Raw genomic sequence first — 23,512 nt, 5'->3', positions numbered from 1 at the left:
GATTTGTTTACATGTATTTAGTAAAAAAGTCATCCTACCTTCTTAGGATTTCTTGCCCTTTTTAGATGTCTTTAAGTTCTAATAACTTAAGTGTAATCTCATGGACAATTACAGGCATGATTTTAACTTGAGAAATATTTTGGGATTGTAAGAAAAATTTATACTAAATACAAGTGAATTTTGGAGAAAAATTAAGGGGAGATGATTCAAACATTATAATTAACTTATATGTGTATATATTTTTTTACTTCTTCAAGCATGTCAAGTAAATAAAAAATACTTGCACAAGTAGTACCCCTGACTGACTTACTCAGAAATGACTCTCAATTGATACTTCAATAAATCATTTGTAAATAGGCTATATTTATGTATACAGCAATTGGATAGCAAACCAACAATACAATTTACAAAAGACATCACAATGGCTGACGAGGAAACATGAGATCATCTTACAATTCTGCACTGAAAAAATTCACAAAGCATTAGTATGATCATATTAAAAAAAAATTGTATGCCCCACCTACGATAGTAGAGGGGCATTATGTTTTCTGGTCTGTGCGTCTGTTCTTCTGGCGTCCGTCTGTCTGTCTGTCCGTTGGTTTGTTCGTCTGTCTGTCCTGCTTCAGGTTAAAGTTTTTGGGCAAGGTAGTCTTTGATGAAGTTGAAGTCCAATCAACTTGAAACTTAGTACACATGTTCCCTGTGATATGACCTTTCTAAATTTAATGCCAAATTATAGTTTTGACCCTAATTTCACGGTCCACTAAACATAGAAAATGATAGTGCGAGTGGGGCATCAGTGTACTATGGACACATTCTAGTTTTGATAATATTATGTTTGACATGATTGATAACTATTTGGTATTCAACTAAGATATTTAAGAGCCTTATAGAAGTGAAAAACATTATTGATGTTCTAAATTTGTTAATGTGGTACAAAACAAAACATGGAGATAACTCTGTAAATTTAGTTGAATGTTTTAATCATGTTCTTATTGTTTAGGAATTATTAAGTTTCTCAATGATCAAAATCAATGTTTGTTAAACTGCTATATATATCCAATGGAAGTTTTTGAAACTTTTATATTATTGTTAAAGGGCCAACATAAATAATTTGTCTAAACTTTATGAAAATTAAACAAGCCAAATTAATTGTAATCAAGTTCTTTGGTACGTAAAAGGTAACATACTGTACATTCAGAAATTATTGTGTGCATTTATTATTTCAATTTTGTCACTTTAGACTGAAATGCAATTTTATTTTTTGCAATATTGAGAAATATCCTGTTCTATTCATCTAAAAATTTTCAAAATGCAAATTTAATTGATTGCAATTTTAAACGTGTGGCACTTTTCGCAATAATAAAAAGGTCACAATAGTTTCTGAATTTACAGTAGTAGTTACTGTAAATTCAGAAATTATTGCGTGCATTTATTATTGCGATTTTGTCATTTTACACTTGAATGCGATTTTAATTTTTACGATTTTGAGAAAAGTCATGCTTAATTCAGTTTAAATATTACAAAATGCGAGTTTTAATTATTGCCTTTACAACTCAGTCGCATTATTCGCAATAATAAAAACCTCGCAATAATTTCGGAATTTACAGTATTTTAAGTGATGATATAGTATTGATGTAACCTTACAATATTTGTATTTAAATTGTAGTTAGGTCTAACCAATATAGAAGTGAGTTGTCCCCCTGTAAACTACAAGCACTATTACAGATCACTACTCATATCAGAGGCTGTAAAATTTGTAGCAGACCTCGTCAATAAGTTTGATGTAACCTGACTATTTGTATTTAAATTGTAGCTAGGTCTAACCAATATAGAAGTGAGTAGTCCCCCTGTGAACTATGAGCACTATTACAGATCACTACTCACATCAGAGGCTGTTAAATTTGTAGCAGACCTTGTCAATAAGTTTGATGTAACCTGACTATTTGTATTTAAATTGTAGCTAGGTCTAACCAATATAGAAGTGAGTAGTCCCCCTGTGAACTATGAGCACTATTACAGATCACTACTCACATCAGAGGCTGTTAAATTTGTAGCAGACCTTGTCAATAAGTTTGATGTAACCTGACTATTTGTATTTAAATTGTAGCTAGGTCTAACCAATATAGAAGTGAGTAGTCCCCCTGTGAACTATGAGCACTATTACAGATCACTACTCACATCAGAGGCTGTTAAATTTGTAGCAGACCTTGTCAATAAGTTTGATGTAACCTGACTATTTGTATTTAAATTGTAGCTAGGTCTAACCAATATAGAAGTGAGTAGTCCCCCTGTGAACTATGAGCACTATTACAGATCACTACTCACATCAGAGGCTGTTAAATTTGTAGCAGACCTTGTCAATAAGTTTGATGTAACCTGACTATTTGTATTTAAATTGTAGCTAGGTCTAACCAATATAGAAGTGAGTAGTCCCCCTGTGAACTATGAACACTATTACAGATCACTACTCACATCAGAGGCTGTTAAATTTGTAGCAGACCTTGTCAATAAGTTTGATGTAACCTGACTATTTGTATTTAAATTGTAGCTAGGTCTAACCAATATAGAAGTGAGTAGTCCCCCTGTGAACTATGAGCACTATTACAGATCACTACTCACATCAGAGGCTGTTAAGTTTAGCAGACCTTGTCAATAAGTTTGATGTAACCCGACTATTTGTATTTAAATTGTAGCTAGGTCTAACCAATATAGAAGTGAGTAGTCCCCCTGTGAACTATGAGCACTATTACAGAACACTGCTGACACCAGAGGCTGTAAAGTTTGTAGCAGACCTAGTGAATACATTCGACAATGATGTTGAAGGGGTAAATACTAGCAAAATTTAAAAAAAAGAAAAAAAACCCAACAGAAAGGAAAAAAACATAGAGCTAGAAACATTACCAAGTAAAATGGACTGATCTACTTTTAGTTTTAGTAATCATTTTAAAACTTGTTTTATCTGGTGAAAATATGGTATGGTTCATGATAAAAGTAATTATTATATACTTATAGATTATTTATGTTTTTTTAAAAGAGATGCATTTTCTCATTCTCATCTCATCGTAGGGCGGAGCCCTGAGATGAGATTAGAATGAGAAAATGCATCGAGTTTAAAAAAACCATAAATAATCTATTTATCGCTATTATTTGTATTTTAGAATGTCACTTAATTTAAATTTCAGTAAAAAAAAGTATCGTATACGATGATAATGCATTTTCTTTTGTGGTACTATATTTTTGGCGGAGGCTTAATTGATATAAATATGTAGTCGCTCAAGTAGGTCATTCATTTGAAAAAAGATATCTCATCTGACCATCCGGCGTGTTCAAATATGGCAAAGACCATTTTCACTGTTGATAAGCTGTAATTTGGTGTTTCTACGTATCAAATTGAAGCGAACGGTTGAATATATAATGTATTTTCAAAGCAGACGAAGAAATATACATGCATGAAGAAATGTACATGCAGACAGACCTACGATGATTTGTCTAATTGAAGTAGACATATGTAAAAAAGGACATTTTTTATTTGTTAAAAACATGATTTGATTACTTTTATTAACTTCCAATAAATTATTTAACGGCGAAATTCACGGTAAAATATTTAAAAGGGAAATCATCTTGTCATGTTGTTGACATTTCAGCGCGCGTCATCAGATTACATTTTTTTGTATAGTTCCGGTTAATCTTTTCTGATTGGCCAACACTCTAGCACATGAATTACATTAATACGCTGTTGCTAAGGACCTTAGAAACTAGCGATAATTTTCATTCTCACTCTACACGAGTGATATGAAAATTATCACAAAAAAACATCAAAGGAAAAATACAGATAATAGCGATAATTAGTAGTAAAAACAGATAAATGGTATGTGTAATACAGTCATTGGCAAGCTTGCTGTATCAGCCACCTGTGATGATATCGATATCAGCACGGTTGCAAAAGCTTTATCACATCTTTATTCTGTATGACGTCACTTCATCAATTGCAGTCACTGTTGCAAAGGCTTTATCAAATCCCTAATCTGAATGATGTCATTTTAAACCTCCTTATCTTTATGACGTCATGTTTCATAAAAAACATCTACTTGGGGTATGTGTATATAATAAAGTGTATATGATATGGCTTTTTGAATATCACACAACCAACTTGGTGTCTCGGGTTGATACGGATGCGATATTGAAAAAGCCATATATGATATTACATTGGTTGCAATGAATTACATTGATTTCCCAGTGAAATAAAAACTGATAATTTCATATGTGCAATAAACATGGTTATTACACTCCTCTGACGTCATACAACAATAGGCCTTGTCAAGACGTTGATAATGTCGGATCAAAACAAATTGTGAATGCGTAGAAAAAGATATAGTTCCTTACATTTTCTACTTTACTTTCATAAAAAAAGCGATTTGCCAATGTAATAAAAAGAATAACTAATCAAAGAACTCAAATATATCAAAAAATACTCAACTGGTGACCGAACAACACTGATTGATATCTCATGCGCATTTGTGAATCAATGTGTTGTTTGGTCACTTCAACTCACTGGTTGAATATTTTTCTCTATTTGAATTCTTCTACTAGTTACATATATGACTTGTCTTATAAATAAATGTATTTTACATTGCATATGGAAAGCAATCTTTACCCATCAGTGCTCAAAAGCTATTTGGTTAACTATTGAATATACAGAGGTGGTTGAGTAAAACAAGTTGTCAAAGGTATGGCCAGAAGGGTAACAAATTAACAATATATTAAACCAGGTTTAATCCATCATTTTCTACATTTGAAAATGCCTGTACTAATTCAGGAATATGACAGTTCTTATCCATTCATTTTTGATGTGTTTTGTTATTTGATTTTGCCATGTCATTATGGACTTTCCGAATTGATTTTCCTCTAAGTTCTGTATATGTGTGAATTTATGAGCATTGATCATGCATCATGTTATTTTGATTTTATACAGCAAGCTGCTTAATATTCTTAGATTTTCCAAGAGAGGCAAAGAAGAAAGTTATTATTAGACTCCACTGGTGGTCTGCCAGATTTCAGCAAAAAATCTGCAAGTCTTCATGGAAACTGGAAAGTCAGACCTGTTCCACAAAGGTTACAATGTAGACATGTTGACCTTGGTGATGTGTCTCCTAGCAACACAAGTCATTTCGTAGCAAGTTTGAAAACAACAGCTCAAGGGATTCAGGTTTGTTTTCTAGTACACTAAAAGATTCTGGTGAAGGGGGAGGTCTAACACTACCACATGTTCATACCTGCCAACTGTCACTTTTTGCAGGGGATTTCCCCCATCGAGGCTTTCAAATTGAATTTTTTAAAGAGCAATTATGTCCACAATTTTAACAAAACAATTAATTTTACAATGAATTGTGGCTTATAAAAGTATGAAGAAGCCAAAAAACAACATTACACTGTATTTGAAGGCCCCCTTGAAGGTTTTTTTTAGGAGTACAGTAGTCTTCAAAAATATCGATTCGATAACTTTTTTCTCCGATTTCCGTGTTTCTTGGAATCACACCGAGTACCGCGGATTTCACTCCTAAAATCCTCCAAAGATTCTCTCCCAACACCGCGTGGCTGTTAATTGGTTTATTGCCCATCGGATGTACTTCAAATTAACGACGCGTGACAACATAATTGGATTACCCAGATAATTTACCTTTGAACATTTAATCGATCTTGGTTGCACAGGTGTGCTTTAAAATCACGGTATTATAAATTGAACAAATGTTTTCCTTTCTTTGACAGATAAAGATGTGACAATATCATTTAGAATAAGATAATTATTATCTTTTATATTTGTGTCTTATGCCGTTATCTTTAAAATAGAACGTACATACGAAAAAGTATGAAGAAAATTGTTATTTTGTGTTTCTATTACAGTCCGGTCAGGTCATACATTGTGTTCTTTCAGCAAGGACAATTTTGCCACAATTAGTTTCTTTTATAACTTATTCAATAAGCAATATCAGCGCATTAATTGTTCATTATTAAAAAATCAACTGGCTAATAAAATCATGGTTTTTTTTCGGTAACCCGATTCATCGGATCATCAAGTAAACTTAATTTATTGAGCAATGTAAAATATGATGTTTCACCACCTCGGTACATTTATACAGACTTGAATAATTCAAATAACGAACAGAAACTGTTAAATGACAACTCTGTTGACAAAGGAAATAATTTCAAGTGATATTGAAAGTGCTCGTCATTTTCGCATTTTACGGAACGGTTTTCAAATTGACGAAAGTATTTATATCAATTTCGTCATTTGAATTTGGAAAGTGAAAAATATTTTCACATTAATTATATAATAAATGTACTATAATTCTACCGGTGTTTGACAAGTTTATGACGCTCAATCATTTTACGTTTACAAAAGATGTTAAAAGTTGTGATGATAAGTAATCCGCTTATCGCTATCCGATAGGTCACTAATCCTTTAATTATTAATAAAATTTATCAAACCTCATAATTGCCCATCATAATATTCTATTCCAGTTAAATCAGTCATCGTTTTATTTTCAAAATTTCCCAACCGCCTATAATTGGCATTTCTTTATCGTATTATCATGATTATTGTCATTTGAATACAATCAGTCACCCCGGACAATTTCCATCATAATTTCAATTAATACATCACCAACTGTAAATCTATATTATTGACCATGGACATATAACTAATGTACTTTCTTTTTTGAAAGATAAAACATTAAAATTCAAATAGTTAAAAATGTGTTCACGTTTATTCGGATAAGAATTATATTTTCCCGATAAATCAATTGTAAAAGGACCTTCTGGAGCCTCAATACGATTGCACAAAAATATCGTTCTGCAACTTTAGAAACCTTGAATGGACTTTCCCACGGTCGGCCAGAAAGGTCACCTGAGTTTACTAGTACGCGATATTTTTTCCCGCCCTTTAAAAAACTCGTGCTGTGGAGAACATTGATGTTAACTATTTTTAGCATTTAACATTGTTAAGTAAGTCAAGTTCAAGTTCAACCCAAACTGTTGATAACTGAGATGTGTATCGTGGAATTGTCTTCGCACGGCAAATAATTGTTTTTAAAATCTTTTGTTGAAAATACACAAATTTACATTCATTGTGCGAAAGTTAATATTAAACAAAGACGAATTAATGCAGCTGGAAGTATTCCTGTTGTAACGGAAATGTATTATTATTCTGCTGTACTGCCAACAAATCGTAAAACAAAAATGCCGTAATTGTTAAGCATAACGAATGGTGAATAATATTTTCCTTTTTACTTGAATATACAAAACTTTCAAACACGTAATTTTATTTAACTGCTCATATTAATTTAGCGAAAGTTTCCGGTTATTTTTACACAAGTATGCTCATTTCGTAAATAAAATATTAATTTACTGGTGAAGACATCGAGGTCAAAATTAAGTAGTTTTATTTTTTTATAAAACTTAAATACAATTGAAAGAATTAACAACAACATTTTGCTTTTAAATCTTTTATTCATTCCAGCAATTAGATAATGGTAAAAAGAAAATGCCGTAGATTTACACAATTAATACGGGGCAATCATTTTGTCTAATGAATGGTGAATAAATTTTCCTTTTTACTTGCATATATAAAACTTTTAGACTTATAATTTTTAAATAAAGACTTTAACTTTGAAGTAGAATATTTTGTTTTTCACATATTCCGCTATATTTTATAATCGTTTTTTTTTTTTTAAAGCAAGTACATTAAGGTTAAGATATTTTTAGATGGGCTAACAAAAAATACGAAAATATTTTGACTTTACTTTTTATTACCACAAATGAAATTTAATTAGTATAAAAGACATTTAAAATTATACACCTGTTTGACACTTAAACTGGTACAGTAGACCGGAAATATAACTCTTTATTACTTCAACCTTTACCTGTCAGGTAATCCAATTACCCATTCAGTCTTGTGCCGGTATAGATGAAAGTAGGATAAGGGCAATTAATTCCTCGGTGTAGAGAGTGAGCTCGTTATCACAATAAACATTTACCTGATTTTGGGAGAGATTACTCCCAAATTCCTCCCAACATTTTGGGAGGAATATCGGAGTTTGTCGGAGTGGCTCCGACATTTTCCTCGGTGTAGGGTGTGGGAGAGTTGGTACTCTTGAACTGTACTGTATGACAGCCATCTTGCAATCAAAACCCCCATGGGCATTTTGAAAACTTAACAGGTATGCATGTTGAAATGCCTATGTGAAGTCAGGAACTGCATAAGTAGTGTTCTATTGTCATTTCAGCTACTGAGAAGACGTTTAATAATTTTTTACTACTGTGAATTTTTTTTATTTTCCTGGGTACTAATTTTCTTGGATTGAAGAAAACTTGCCTTTTTGTGGATATTTAATTTCCTGTGTTAGCGAAGTTTGCAACCATTCCATTAAAAAAATTGTAATTTGTTGAAATTTTTTTGTTATCAACTGTACCCACGAAATCAATGAAAACTGGTATCAAACAATGTCTTGAGGAAAGCTTAATTTAACTAGTTAGTATGAAATAAGGAGATATGATATTAAAAGCTGATGTCCTCAGACAACTATCCATACCAATTGTAGCAGTATATGGACCATAATTTGGTATTCAGCCTTTGGTTTCTTTTTGTATCCTTTTTTATAAGTTCTAAAATTTTAACTTTTATTTTGTGGGTTGTGTTGGTGTTAGAAAAGTATGAATGGAACAATTGAGTTTTTCGAGAAAAATTTAATACATTTTGATTCACCGTTTACGTGACAGGAAACCAAACAAGAAACCAATCTTTATTTTCTTTATTTTGCACAATATAATTCAAAAGGCATAAATAAACACCATTACTAGTGTTACTTGCTTCATGTTAATATTTAAAATCTATTTTCAATGTTATATTAAAGGTTTTTTTTAAACGTGACAGGAAACCATAAGAAACCGAAAGCATTTTTTTAGTTTTATTTTATTGCAAAATCTGCTTAAAATAATCTGAACAGTATACTTTTTCTTAATATCCATCTTAAATGTAACAGTATTATAAAACTCCTAAATATGTGCTTGTTTTGAAAACAATTAGTACAATTTATTCAGAATTTTCCATATTTTCTTCATTGATACAGGATACCATAATCGTTGTATCTTGATGTTTTGGCCAAAAAAATATATTTATATTTGGTTTTGAAATTCCAGTTATATACAATTTATTCCAAATCATTGGCAATGTAAAATTCTTTAAATCCAGTAAAGAAAAAAACTTTTAACTTGGAATTAAAATCTTTAAAATAGGCACCATGTGATATTTGTGACCTGTACACCATCTACATGGTTTCCACATTTTAACCTACTTTAGTGGGCTAAAATCAATAAAGTACTTCCTTTCAAGTCATGCCTGGTAAAAGTTTACTTTTCCTTTGACATGTTTATTGCGTTTCTGAAAAGTGTTTGCAGAACATGAATAAAAAAAATTATTAAAAACTGTGACAAAGTTACCAACTTTGTACATTCCAAGTATAACGGTATGTTAACATGCATTTTTGTCGAGCCTTCGACTTTAGTCGAAAAAGCGAGACTAAGCGATCCTACATTCCGGCGTCGTCGTCAGCGGCGTCCACAAATATTCACTCTGTGGTTAAAGTTTTTGAAATTTTAATAACTTTCTTAAACTATACTGGATTTCTACCAAACTTGGACAGAAGCTTGTTTATGATCATTAGATAGTATCCAGAAGTAAATTTTGTAAAAATAAAATTCCATTTTTTCTGTATTTTACTTATAAATGGACTTAGTTTTTTCTGCGGGGAAACATAACATTCACTCTGTGGTTAAAGTTTTTAGAATTTTAATAACTTTCTTAAACTATCCTGGGTCTGTACCAAACTTGGACAGAAGCTTGTTTATGATCATTAGATAGTATCCAAAAGTAAATTTTGTAAAATTGAAATTCCATTTTTTCCGTATTTTACTTTTAAATATGGACTTAGTTTTTTCTGCGGGGAAACATTACATTCACTCTGTGGTTAAAGTTTTTAGAATTTTAATGACTTTCTTAAACTATCCTGGGTTTGTACCAAACTTGGACAGAAGCTTATTTATGATCATAAGATAGTATCCAGAAGTAAATTTTGTAAAAAAATAAATCCATTTTTTCCGTGTTTTACTTTTAAATGGACTTAGTTTTTCTGCGGGGAACATTACATTCACTCTGTGGTTAAAGTTTTTAGAATTTTAATGACTTTCTTAAACTATCCTGGGTTTGTACCAAATTTGGACAGAAGCTTAGTTATGATCATAAGATAGTAAGATCCAGAAGTAAATTTTGTAAAAAGATAACTCCATTTTTCTGTATTTTACTTTTAAATGGACTTAGATTTTCTTCCAGTTAACATTACATACAGTCTTGCAGTTAAAGTTTTCAAAACATTTATTAGATTCATTAACTATCCTAGATTTTTACCAAACTTGGACAGAAACTTCATACAATCATAAGATAGTATCAAGAGGAATATTTTTATTGATTTTTTTCCTCACTTTTGTTGAGCCTGTGATTTACAGCAAAAGTAGGCGAGACACTGGGTTCCAAGGAACCCTTACAAATTTTTCATTTAATTATCTTTATTCACCTAAAATATCCAGTAATATTTACTGCTGAAGCAAAATCAATCCAACGAACATCGGCACCATGATAAGAGACGTAATTTCGATTAAATTTTCCAAGGACCCTTTACATCGTTATTGGGAAACGTAGTGTGTTTAAACGTCGGTCAAATCTGAAATCGATTTGGTCAAGTCATTGGGCATTTATTTTCAACCAAGATCGTATGTAACATTATGCACATAGGAAAAATAATAGACCCCCGGCGCAATCTCTTTGAAAATTGTATTTTCTTTTTTTAAACAAGTCGAAACAAGTCTACAGATTATGTTTGCTAACATCCCGTTGGAAACAAAAACAATGTTTAGTTACAACTTTTCTTACAGTAATTCACAATTTTATCACTTTTCTATGGTTATAGGAATCGAGCCCAATAGCAAATTATGGTCCATATTTCCTTGCCTGCTGTATTGTAGTTAAGATAAATGACTGTTTTAATTGCAATTTACCTGTAAAATCTTAATGTCACATTCACTAAATCATTAAATCAATTACCCCTCTGTTCAGGTAGATTTTGATATTTGCACCTGCCTATAGTACTCCTTTTCAACTTTATTATTTTGTAGTTAATTTTAAAACAAAACAGATAACATGTTAGTCATGTTAGTTATAAGTTATTAGTAAATTTATCCAATATAAAAACAAGATGATTACAACTCTCCACCATATACCAAAATGACTTAGAAATAAACAAATAAATGGGGCACCCTGAGACCCTCAAAAATGAGCAAAACACACACAACATAGCAAGCTATGAAAGGCCCTGCCATCAAATTAAAAAAAAATGTGTCTTTCAAAATTAAATTGCTTTATTAGTAAATGAACAGAATTATATGATACATGCATTTTAGTGCATTAATAGATATAGGAAGATATGGTATAAGAGCCATTGAGACAGCTCTCTCATCCAAGTCACAATTTATAGAAGTAAACCATTATAGGTCAAAGTACAGTCTTCAACACAGATCCTTAGTTCACACTGAAGTTCACTTATGACATGTGATGTCATGTAACATCATAAACAAAATTTATGTATTTGGCCTGAAATGTCCATTTCTCTTTATAAATTAATCTGATACTGTGTTACACCATTTTGCATTCATAACTTTGTTACTCAAATGTTTGTGCTTTAAACGTATAAAATAAAAACGAATAACATATTACCAATCTTCATTTGACTACTTTGTTGCTTCTTTATTTCTAACATAAAAATAAACACTCTTACAAGACTAAAATATGTGCCAAATGAAATAACTTAAGGTTGCAATTTGTCATCATGACATAGTGAGTGTATTTGAATTACAAATTAACAGATACAGGCAGAAATTATATGCAAATCTTTTAATTAAAAAAAAAAATATACTATTTCTCCACTTCAAAACTGCCTCTCTTTTTAAACATAGCTGACAACCTGCATGTGGTGTTCTACACAGTGTTTTTGGAATATGTGCTACAAACTACTTACTGAAATATCTATATATTTGTGTTACATGTGTCCCTCAAATGTTTTCTTTGTATCTGGCTTCAGAGATCTGGTTGGGTACATTACTAATTTCTGATGACATAGACTGCAAATTGCTTGGTGTAATTTAAGTTTGGTAATCATTTGCCCCACCAAATCATTATTACACCAAACACTTCCACATTGCAGATTATTAATGAAGATCTGTCGTATAAAAATTGTAGTTGAATAACACGTACAAGGCTTATGCATAACTCTCACAGTGGCACTCATACCACATCTTCTTATATCTAAGACTTATGTGTAACTGTTTGGTTGAGGTATTAGTTGTTAGACAAAAATGCAATCTTTTGGTTTATTGAGCAGTTTTTCTCGCCAAAAATTTAGAATTTTTTTATTGTCTAAATTTTTGATTGACTCCATATTAAAAGCTCTGATGCTTTCTTTTTAAAGGAGAACTGCCCACTATGATTGTTTTAGAACTAATTGATAAAATTTTGAAATTGAACATATGCATCGGAACAGATACAATTTTACGATCTTTTCAAAAAGTTTTCTAACAAATTTTTGTGCACAAGTTTTCGAAATATCTTCACAAGAACACACAAGATCAATAGTTTGCAAATCCTAAATTATAAGATATGTTGAGCATAAAAACATTAAGAAATGAAAATAAAAAAATGTATTAAATGAATTGTGAAAACTTGCATCACTTTTATACCTCAACCAAACAATTCTTTAAGGCGTAGGTTGAAACAACAAACATTAAAAACACACCAAAGATAGAAAAATCTTTAAAGAACCAATCATTGCACATGCACCACTTAATTTGTGTTGATATTAAATTTAAATTAAACTACTTTTGACAAATTAAGTCTTTTTTAACTTATCCTATTTTATCTTAAAAAAAAATCAGATAAATTTTTTATCAAATATATATTTTTTTTCTAGATTTTATTTTCTCGTTTTCTAATCCTGTTAGATTTCTCCTATTATGGATAATTTAAGCTTTCCTATGATTCCCAGATGAAATTTAAGCTATCCCTTATTCTGAAATTTTTTGTTTCAAGCAATCCTTAAAAGAAGTACAAATATACCATATCTTGTTTAGAAATAGAGTGCACGACCAGTATTAGATAAACTTTTGACTGAGGCTTATATTATGTTGTCACTTACCTTGAGTTAGAGCTAAGAGTGGTATATTTGTGGTTCATCTGAATAACACAAATAGTAGAAACCAATAAATATTTGGAAAATGTTAATAATATTATTAGGTTGTGTAACCAAATACTGTAAACAAAAGTTAAATATCAATTGAATTAATTTGTTTTTATTTTATAAAAAAATATCAGTACATTATAATAAAAGAAATATAATATTTAAAAGTACTTTTAACTAAAAAAATAATGCCAAAACTACAACAGCTACTGATTTGACCTATATTCCCTTAAAAGTGGAAAAGTAATTTTTTAACATAACCAAATAAATCCCAAAGTAAATTGAAAAGACACCAGTCAAAGAAAAAAAAATGCATAATTAAATGCTAAAAATTATTTTTAATTAGAGTGAAAGACAGAAGAGACAGTTGTTGGTATTCACTATTTCTTTCAGTCCATTTCACAGTTCTGGACATCGGTCACTGAGACTTGTAGACAGGACACTGGTCACTGATGACTTAAAAGCATGATAGTGGGTACTGTTAGATGGTCATTGAAATTCTTACAACAATGACCATCTTACAAAACCTCAGCATCATGTAGATTGAATCGACGAGGTAGGCAATATCTGTAAGTAAAAAAAGACAAAAATGGTTAAACAGGGGAAATAATCTCCCATTGGTTTAACAGGGGAGATAATTCATTCAGCTAAAAACAAGAAATTATTTGAATTTGGAATGATTTTGAATTCTGGAAAATAGATGAGAAATTTATGATGAAAACTAACCCAACTAGATAGGGTTAGCCATGTGTGCATGGCTAAGGGGGTAAGTAAGTTCATACTGAAATGATAGTGAAGGTAAAATTAACCTTAGCCATGCGCGCATGGCTAACCCTATTTAGTTGGGTTAGTTTTCACCATTCATTTCTAATCAATTTTCCAGAATTCAAAATTATTCCAGATTCAAATAATTCCTTGTTTAAAATAGTATTAAGGTCAGGTACCCAACACTTTATCTAAAATTAATTTGGCTTGTTTAATTTATTAGAAATTTTGACTAAGTATCTACTTTGACCCTTTGACAAAAATATAAAAACTTTTAAAAATTTGAACCAAACGTTTTATCAGAAAAATTACACTGGTTATAAAGCAGTTTGACAATCACTTATTTTGATTATTGAGAAGCTTAAAATTCCCTTAACAACACAACGTAATTGAAACGTTTAGCTGATTTTACAGAGTTATCTCCCTGTAGTGTTAGGTACCACTTTAAAGAAAAAAATTCTGTAACTATAAGTCAATACTTTTATTTGATAAGAACATTGATACTTTTTTATCAGGGCATTTGGGATCTTGTTAAAAAAACAAAACACTGTCAGTGGAAAAACAAAAATTTGTTAAACAAGGGAGAAAATCCTATATCTTAAAATGTGATATTCCTTAAAAAAAAATCTTTAAAGAACAAAAATTTATAACTTCAATATATTATTTTCATATGAAAACACTTGTTTTTTTTTTACATATGTATATTTCTGTTATAAAAAATTGCAGAAATTTTTCAATGTATCAAATTTAGATTAAAAAACTGAGGAAAAAGCTTTCATTATGCAGCAATTTTATTTCCAAAATAATTTTGTGAATTGAAAATTCAGTAATCAGCATTAATAAATATTTGATTATAACATAAGAAAGATATTTGGATATTTTTAAATAAATATTTTCAAATTTCAATAAAATATGTATGTCTTCAAATTTGGTGGTTAAAAGATGTTTGTCAAAAAATTTAACTGAATTTTTTTTTAAATTTTAATTTAAATAAGAAATAACTGCTCTTAAGTTTAACTCGTGAGTATTTAGTACTTGCATAATTCAGTAGAGACTGGGATTCCCCAAAAAATAAATTGACAGTTTTATAAAAATTAAACTAAAAAAGAATATCAAAAAAATAAAATAAATATTTTCAAATTTAAAACAAAAAATAAATATTATTTAACTAAGTACTTACATGATTCAGTGGAGACTGTGATTTGGTAAAGATGACTATGTCTGCTCTGTATTTATACTTATGACCAGCGATGGACTGTTTCAGGTGCTAATTACAGGTGTGACTTTGTTTTCTGTCTACGTTAAAGCAGGTGAAAAGAGGTGTAAAGTAGATATGGAAAATTGCAATTAGAAGGTTGTCATTTTTCTTTGTTCTCTTTTTTATCAAGCCTGTCAAAAATTTGCAGTTTAAAAAAAATTGTCAGCTTTTTGATGACTTTGCAAACATTTACTTAAATTTGTTACACCTTTTATAGTTGTTAATCACTGTCTTTAAAATGATTATTTAAATGTTCAAACTAAAATTTTGTTATCTTGCAATTTCTCAAATTATGAGTAAATTGAAAATTCAAAAAATCTTTTCAACGAAACAAAATATTTTAGGAATTGAGAAATGCAAACAGATTTATAAATTAATATTTTCTAACGTCTAATTGTGTCTATGTTATTTTTATTTTTCCATTTTTATTTTGATTAGATATTGAAAATAAAAAAAATTATAAAAAAAAAAACACTATAGAAGAAGAAAAATAATTTCAATATTGTTTTACAACTTTTAAAATTAATTATTCATCATAGATACCAACATTAAAGTTGTTATAACAAAGGAACATTTCGCCCCAAAAGTCGCATCATTAATGCTCAAATAAAAAATAAAAATAAAATATTAAGTTGATTAGCATTGAGGGACAAAATATCCTAAAGATCGTTTCATATGCATCTAAGGTGAAATACTTATGTTAGAAAATCCGAAATATTTTAAGATTTTATCAATGAAGTGGATTAATTTTTTCTTAGATTGAAGACTTTTTATCAGGTTATATTCTGAATAGCTTATTTCCATTGGGCATAACAATGAATAAGGTTAATATAACAATTTTTATTATGGCCCCGCAACAAACTTGTCGGTACCATATAGTTTTACCCTTGTCCGTCATTCCGTCATTCCTTGATTCTGCAACAAACCATTATACAGAGTTTTTTTCTGAACACTTACAGATATTGGGCTGATTTTATGGCCCTGCAACGAAGTTGTCGGTGCAATATAGTTTTACCCTTGTCTTTTAATCCGTCATTCTGTCATTCTGCAACAAACCATTATACAGACTTTTTTTCTAAACGCCTTCAGATATTGGACTGATTTTTGGTGTATGAGTTAACCATAATGTCAGTAACAGATTAAGTTTAAGTTGTGTTCCGCTCCGCTAGTTTTTGCCGAAATTACGGGCTATGGACTTTGATAAATTGTTGAAAATCACAGTTATACAGACTTTTTTTCTGAACTATTTCAGATATTGGGATGATTTTTGGCATGTGAGTTAACCATAATGAGATACAGTTTAAATTTTGTTCTGCTCTGCTAATTTTTGCCAAAATTACAGGCTATGAACTTTAGTCATGTTAATATAAACTGTTGAAACTCACAGTTATACAGACTTGTCTTCTAAATTCTTTCTGATATTGGGCTGATTTGTGGTATTTGAGTTAACCATGTAGAAATTTTAGTAATACTCATTTACATCTAGACAAGACATTTCAGAGGGGCCTGATGGGTTATTTTTATGCCCCACCTAAGATAGTAGAGGGGCATTATGTTTTCTGGTCTGTGGCTCCGTTTGTTTGTCCGTCTGTCCGTTCGATCGTTCGCAGGTTAAATTTTTGATCAAGGTAGTTTTTGATGAAGCTGAAGTCCAATCAACTAAAAACTTAGTACACTTGTTGCTTATGATATGATCTTTCTAATTTAAAAGCCAAATTAGACTTTTGACCCAATTTCACGGTCCATGGAACATGGACAATGATAGTGCCAGTGGGGCATCCGTGTACACATTCTTGTTGTTCTTTGTGATCGGCGCAGTTTTGCTATCATGATCCATTTTTCTACAGATTTATTTTTTATTTACATTTTCGTGATCTGTAATCTGAAATTTATTTTCTGTGAATTGACAAAAAAAATCAGCTCATGAATCCTGATGAGACCCCCCTCCCCCTCCCAATCAGTCCCCTCATTTCAGTAAAAAAACTTTTGAGAAAATATGACTTTATACCTGAAGGTAAATACTTCAAGGATTTGTAGCCTTGTTTATGTCAAACTGTCATGGATGGAGAATTGTTTACTAAAGACTTTGAAAAACAGCTGATTGTTTACATACCAAATGAAAAACAAGAGTAATGGAAAAGTAGACAGTGAACTTTATCTCTATTTGTCCTTGTAATTTGTTAATTTTTCCATGTTCAACCCATCAGACAAGTGTCTACAGCCTTATTGTGAACTATTGTTTGATTCTAAGCCATTTGGTTTCTGGTGAAGAGTTGTCTCAATGGCATCATACCACACCTTCTTATGTTTAAAAACGGCATTAAAAGTATGAAAACACTTTGGAAAATAGAAATATAGTATTTTTCTCTTCTTCTTTAAATGTGAACTTTTGAAAATAATTAGATTTTATTACCCTAAAAAGTTGGTGTCTTCTAAGTCTAGCTTTGGTAATTTTGAACTTATTTGAAACATTTAAAAACTAACAAAAGTTTTTCAAATGTAACTGTAACATCATTATTATCATTATTACATTTCAGACAGATTTCAAATGTAACTGTGACATCATTATTATCATTATTATCATTATTATCATTATTATATTTCAGACAGATTTTGACGATGGACATTGTCCTACATGGAAGAACCAGCTGCTAGGATTGTATAACATATACCAGTTTGTTCATGGAAACATTGCAGGTAATTTAGAATGAGTAAATTGTCAGCTGAATTCAAGCATTAAACTTCTTACTTACTGGTAGGATTCGTAATTATTTTTTAGATACCAAATTTCATGGGTTTCATTGGTTAAATGTAAACATTTTAATTTAAATGTTCAACTAAGTATATTTGAAAGGCTTGAATGCAAACTTTGGCAAACCCAAGTATTATACATGCAGGTTTGGAATTTCAGATTGAAGACATTAGGAGCAATCATAGGAAATTATTTTGACTTTATCTAATTTCTTGAAAAGACATTTTGCCGCAAAAATGATCAAATGACAAGATCTATATTTAGCTTGACCAGTATTTTTATTTAAAACCAAAATCTTATGATATATATTTATTAGTAAAGTATATGCCCAACGACTAGAAGGTTTGAATCAAAACAATTTTCCCTAATGTGGAGGCTTGTTTCCAGTTTTATGATCAAAATCAACTTTATGATCTAGCTATAAAGCGTAATGAAAACATAGCTCATATTCATATCACCTTAAAATTAGGGTGCGAAATAAGCTTCCAATCAACTTATCACCTGATTTATGTACAAGAGTTAGACAAACATTTTACCACACCACATTTTCGTGCCTGTCCCTTGAATGCCTAGTGAGGAGCCTCTGGCATTTGTTAGTTTCTTATGTTTTTTTAAATTTAAGTTCATCTGTATGTTTTGGACTGTTCCATTTTTAGCTCACCAGGCCCGAAGGGCCAAGTGAGCTTTTCTCATCACTTTGCGTCCGTAATCTGTCACCCGTCGTCTGTCGTCCGTCGTCCGGCGTTAACTTTTACAAAAATCTTCTCCTCTGAAACTACTAGGCCAAATTAAACCAAACTTGGCCACAATCATCATTGATGTATCTAGTTTAAAGTTTGTGGTTTTTTTTAACCCGGCCAACCATCCAAGATGGCCGCCATGGCTAAAAATAGAACATAGGGGTAAAATGCAGTTTTTGGCTTATAACTCAAAAACCAAAGTATTAAGAGCAAATCTTACACAGGGTAATATTGTTTATCAGGTCAAGATCTATCTGCCCTGAAATTTTCAGATGAATCAGACAACCCATTGGTGGGTTGCTGCCTCTAAATTGGTAATTTTAAGGAAATTTTACTGTTTTTGGTTATTATCTTGATTATTATTATAGATGGAGATAAATTGTAAAAGCAATAATGTTCAGCAAAGTAAGATTTGCAAATAAGTCAGCATGACCAAAATGGTCAGTTGACCCCTTTAGGAGTTATTGCCTTTTATAGTCAATTTTTAACCATTTTTCGTAAATATCCATGATCTTTTACAAAAATCTTCTCCTCTGAAACTACTGGGCCAAATTAATCCAAACTTGGCCACAATCATCATTGATGTATCTAGTTTAAAGTTTGTGTTTTTTAACCTTGCCAACCATCCAAGATGGCCACCATGGCTAAAAATAGAACATAGAGGTAAAATGCAGTTTTTGGCTTATAACTCATAAACCAAAGCATTTAGAGCAAATCTGACATGGGGTGAAATTGTTTATCTGGTCAAGATCTATCTGCCCTGAAATTTTAAGATGAATGGGCCAACTCGTTGTTAGAGTGCTGCCCCTAAATTGGTAATTTTAAGGAAATTTTGCTGTTTTGGGTTATTATCTTGAATATTATTATAGATAGAGATAAACTGTAAACAGCAATAATATACAGTAATTTAAGACTCAAAAATAAGTCAAAATTACCAAAATGTTCAATTGACCCCCTAAGAAGTTATTGTCTTTTATAATCAATTTTTAACAATTTTCATAAAATTTGTAAATTTTTACTAACATTTTCCACTGAAACTACACGGACAAGTTCATAATAGATAGAGATAATTGTAAGCAGCAAGAATTTTCAGTAAAGTAAGATGTACAAACACATCACATAAACACAATTTTGTCATGAACTGTCTGCTTCCTTTGTTTAATTCACATATACCAAGGTGAGCGACACAGGCTCTTTAGAGCCTCTAGTTACTGAACTAGTACACATTTTTGTTTTTTGTCCAGCTGAAGTTGGCCTCAGGATCACAGGATTTTCTTGCTGTGTTGAAGACCCATTAGTGGCCTTTCATGTGTTTTCTGCTCTGGTCAGATTGTTGTCTCTTCGACACATTCCCCATTCCCTGTCTCAATTATATTTATAGGTCTTTCTCACTCACAATTTGAACACTACTTGATTTTGGTTTTCAGGTGTACCACCTGTGGACCAGGCACCTGTCTTAATGTTGAGGCCCAGAGCGTGGAACATGATAGAGCATAATCTACTGGTGGGTATAACATGGTAAAATATGTAACTGCAAAACCTGAACATTATTTGGATTATATTATGAAAGATAAGCAGTATTTAGGGAATTTTTTGTTAAATATTTCAAAAAAACAATTTAAGCAATACGGTATTAACAAACTTATTTTGGCAGATACTTTATTTTGTGTTTAGCCCTTTCTAGCCCAATTTGCTAGAAAATTTATTAGATGTAATTGACAAGGGGAGATCCAAGTTTTAAATTTTTGTGAGGATTTATATTCGCATCATTTTCCTTCTCGCAAAAGTCGCAAATGAAGACTTTTGACATATATTGAATCAGTTTATTTGGACTTTTAAAATTTTTAAGAGTCACTACTTAATCTTTTGTAAACAAACACGTGTTTGGCATTTAGAATTGTAATCATGTTTTCAATAAAACGGTTTATTAAAAAAGGCGAGAAATTTCCAGTGTTGGCAAACCTGTTTGGTTTCATCCAATTTAAAAAAAATCATGGCATTTAAATTTCTGAACACATCTGCCTCTTCATCCACTTGTTAAAATGGATTTACAGCTATAAGACAATAACCAGACAAAATGTTAATAAAAGTCTTTACATTATATAAAACATCTGCCCTTTCTTTGAACGTCATCATCAACTCTCACGTTTGGGAAGCTGATATAAGAAAGTACTAATGAAAATTGTTTTTATATATAACAAGGTGTTAATATAAGTAGGATTGTAAACCTTAGGCTTCATGATTGCCCTATCATTTGCTCATTTGTAGTTTGTTAACCGATTTTTGTGACAAAAATGTCGGTTATTGATTTGGGGATGTAAGGTGGTCGGGCAGCCGTGGCCCTTGTCCGTGCATTTACTCATGAACCGTTCAACCAAACCTTTTAAAATTTTAATATGTTGTTACTGACAACAAAATGAAGGTCAAGTTCAATAATGACGATTTTGACTTTTACTGTTTAGGAGTTACGGTTCATGAAAGTTTAAAAAATGTTGTGTCCGTGCATTTTCTCATGAACCGTTCAACCAAAGCTTTTAAAATTTTAATATGTTGTTACTGACAACAAAATGAAGGTCAAGTTTAATAATGACAATTTTGACTTTTACCTTTCAGGAGTTATGGTTCTTTGAAGATTGAAAAATGGCGTTTCCATTCATGTTGTTGCATTTACTCATGAACCATTCAACCTAAGCATTTCAAATTTTAATATGTTGATACTGATGACAAAATAGAGGTCAAATTTGATATTGACAATTTTCACTTTCACCGTTCATCAGTTATGGTTCTTGTGATCTTGGCAGGACACAAACAAATGTTAATAAATCCGGTTTGCTGTTGTTGTGACAGCCTCTTGTTTTATATTAAAAATGAAAATGGAAAAGGGGAATGTGTCAAAGAGTCAACAACCCGACCAAAGAAAAAAACAACAGCAGAAGGTCACCAACAGGTCGTCAATGTAGCAAGAAATTCCCGAACCCGGAGGCGTCCTTCAGCTGGCCCCTAAACAAATATATACTAGTTCAGTGATAATGAACACCATACTAATTTCCAAATTGTACACAAGAAACCAAAATTAAAATAATACAAGACTAACGAAGGCCAGAGGCTCCTGACTTGGGACAGGCGCAAAAATGCGGCAGGGTTAAACATGTTTGTGAGATCTGAACCCTCCATATAGAGTAACTGGGCTGATTTTTTAAATAATTGAAATACTCCCAATTAAATTGTATATGTAAAACAGAAAGCTTTAAGTGATTTGGATGAATAAATTATATTGACTGTTCTTTATATAGTTTACAGTTATTGGGACAATATTGAAATTTCTTAGCAGCTATGATTCATTATAAAGTAGATTAAAGGAGGATCAGGGCTCTTCATTGACAACAAAGCACACAGATAAAGAAAAATGTGGGGCCAACTTATTGATTTCAATATCCCCCTTCCCTAAAAAACACATTTTCTTATTTATTTTTTCACTTGCTCACCAGTCTTTTATTTCCACCTTAAAAATACAAAAGAAGAGCCATTTTAACAAAATTATTAAGTAGGTCGTAAACTGTGAATCAAGATAAAAATAATAACAACATGCCATATTTGGGCATGCAATATGTGAGAATAAAATCACATAAAGCTTGGATTTTCAAGTTTCCTGACTTATAACTCAAAAATACTTTCAGCAATTTTCATAATACATTATTCAATTGTGTATATACATTTGTGTATTAACATCAGTTCCCTTTGAAATAAGAAAAAATCTGATTTTACGTTTTGGAGAATTGGGACTTTACTTTTAAAAGTGGTAGAATTTTCAGTTTTTTAACAATAACTCACATTTCTTAATTAAGGTGGCTCTAAAATCTAGAGATCTGAATATGGAGATCCAAAAATATTATCTACAATCATGACAATCATCCTGATTTTACATACCTACCTTAACATATTTTGTGGGCATTTTTTATAATAATAAGCACTATTAAATCCTAGACTGTTTCCATATAAATAATCTATTTAAAATGGTAAAGAAATAAAATATTTTTCCTTTTTATCTTTCCTATCCTTTTTTTAGCACGGCCTTGTAGACATACAAATTTTGAGTATGATTGTTACAAAATACAGGAAATAAGTTAAGTCAGTAAACTGTATTTTCAAATATTTTTTTTTATATTTTCCCAGGTAAATGGTAAAGAAGTTCCTGGTCCATTATTTGATTTTGGACTATTGATGTACCACAATGCCAGAATTCTCCTGGATAACAAAAGTGGGCCATTCTTTTATCTCTCCAAGGTAAGCACTAAATGACAGTTAGTTGCCACAATTGATTCAACTCAAGTCACTTTTAATCTGAAACTCAGAAAGAAATGACATATCCATTTTAAAGGATGGATGCAGGTGATCAAATACATCTTTTGCCAATTTTGTGTGCACATGTATGCAAAATTGATATTCTCAGTGATCTTTTTATCAGTTGAAACTTTTGATGGTATATTTATACTATGTGTAGTCTTGTTTAAATAAAAGTTCCTTTATTATATTTACAGATTGAAGGAAGTAACGAGGCCAGGTTGTGGAACAAGATATTTGATTATACAGAAAGGAAGGTATGTTATATATATGATATAAGGCAAAATGTAAAAAAAATATGTTCTTTCCTTTAATA

General features: G+C 31.0%; 1 protein-coding gene across 2 annotated transcripts in view; it reads left to right on the top strand.

Annotated features, from left to right (window-relative positions):
• LOC134695624 (malate synthase-like) overlaps positions 1-23,512 on the top strand; it is a 51,360-nt gene that overhangs the window by 7,098 nt on the left and 20,750 nt on the right. For both annotated transcript variants that reach the window (XM_063556933.1, XM_063556932.1), the window contains exons 3-8: positions 2,697-2,828; positions 4,997-5,209; positions 17,970-18,060; positions 20,283-20,359; positions 23,029-23,139; positions 23,394-23,453. In XM_063556933.1, the coding sequence (XP_063413003.1) occupies positions 2,697-2,828; positions 4,997-5,209; positions 17,970-18,060; positions 20,283-20,359; positions 23,029-23,139; positions 23,394-23,453 (684 nt within the window). The remainder of the gene's footprint in view (positions 1-2,696; positions 2,829-4,996; positions 5,210-17,969; positions 18,061-20,282; positions 20,360-23,028; positions 23,140-23,393; positions 23,454-23,512) is intronic.

This window comes from Mytilus trossulus, chromosome 14 (genome assembly GCF_036588685.1).
Source record: "Mytilus trossulus isolate FHL-02 chromosome 14, PNRI_Mtr1.1.1.hap1, whole genome shotgun sequence".
In the NCBI taxonomy this organism is placed as follows: Eukaryota; Metazoa; Mollusca; class Bivalvia; order Mytilida; family Mytilidae; genus Mytilus; species Mytilus trossulus.
This window is presented reverse-complemented; position numbering and strand designations above follow the sequence as displayed.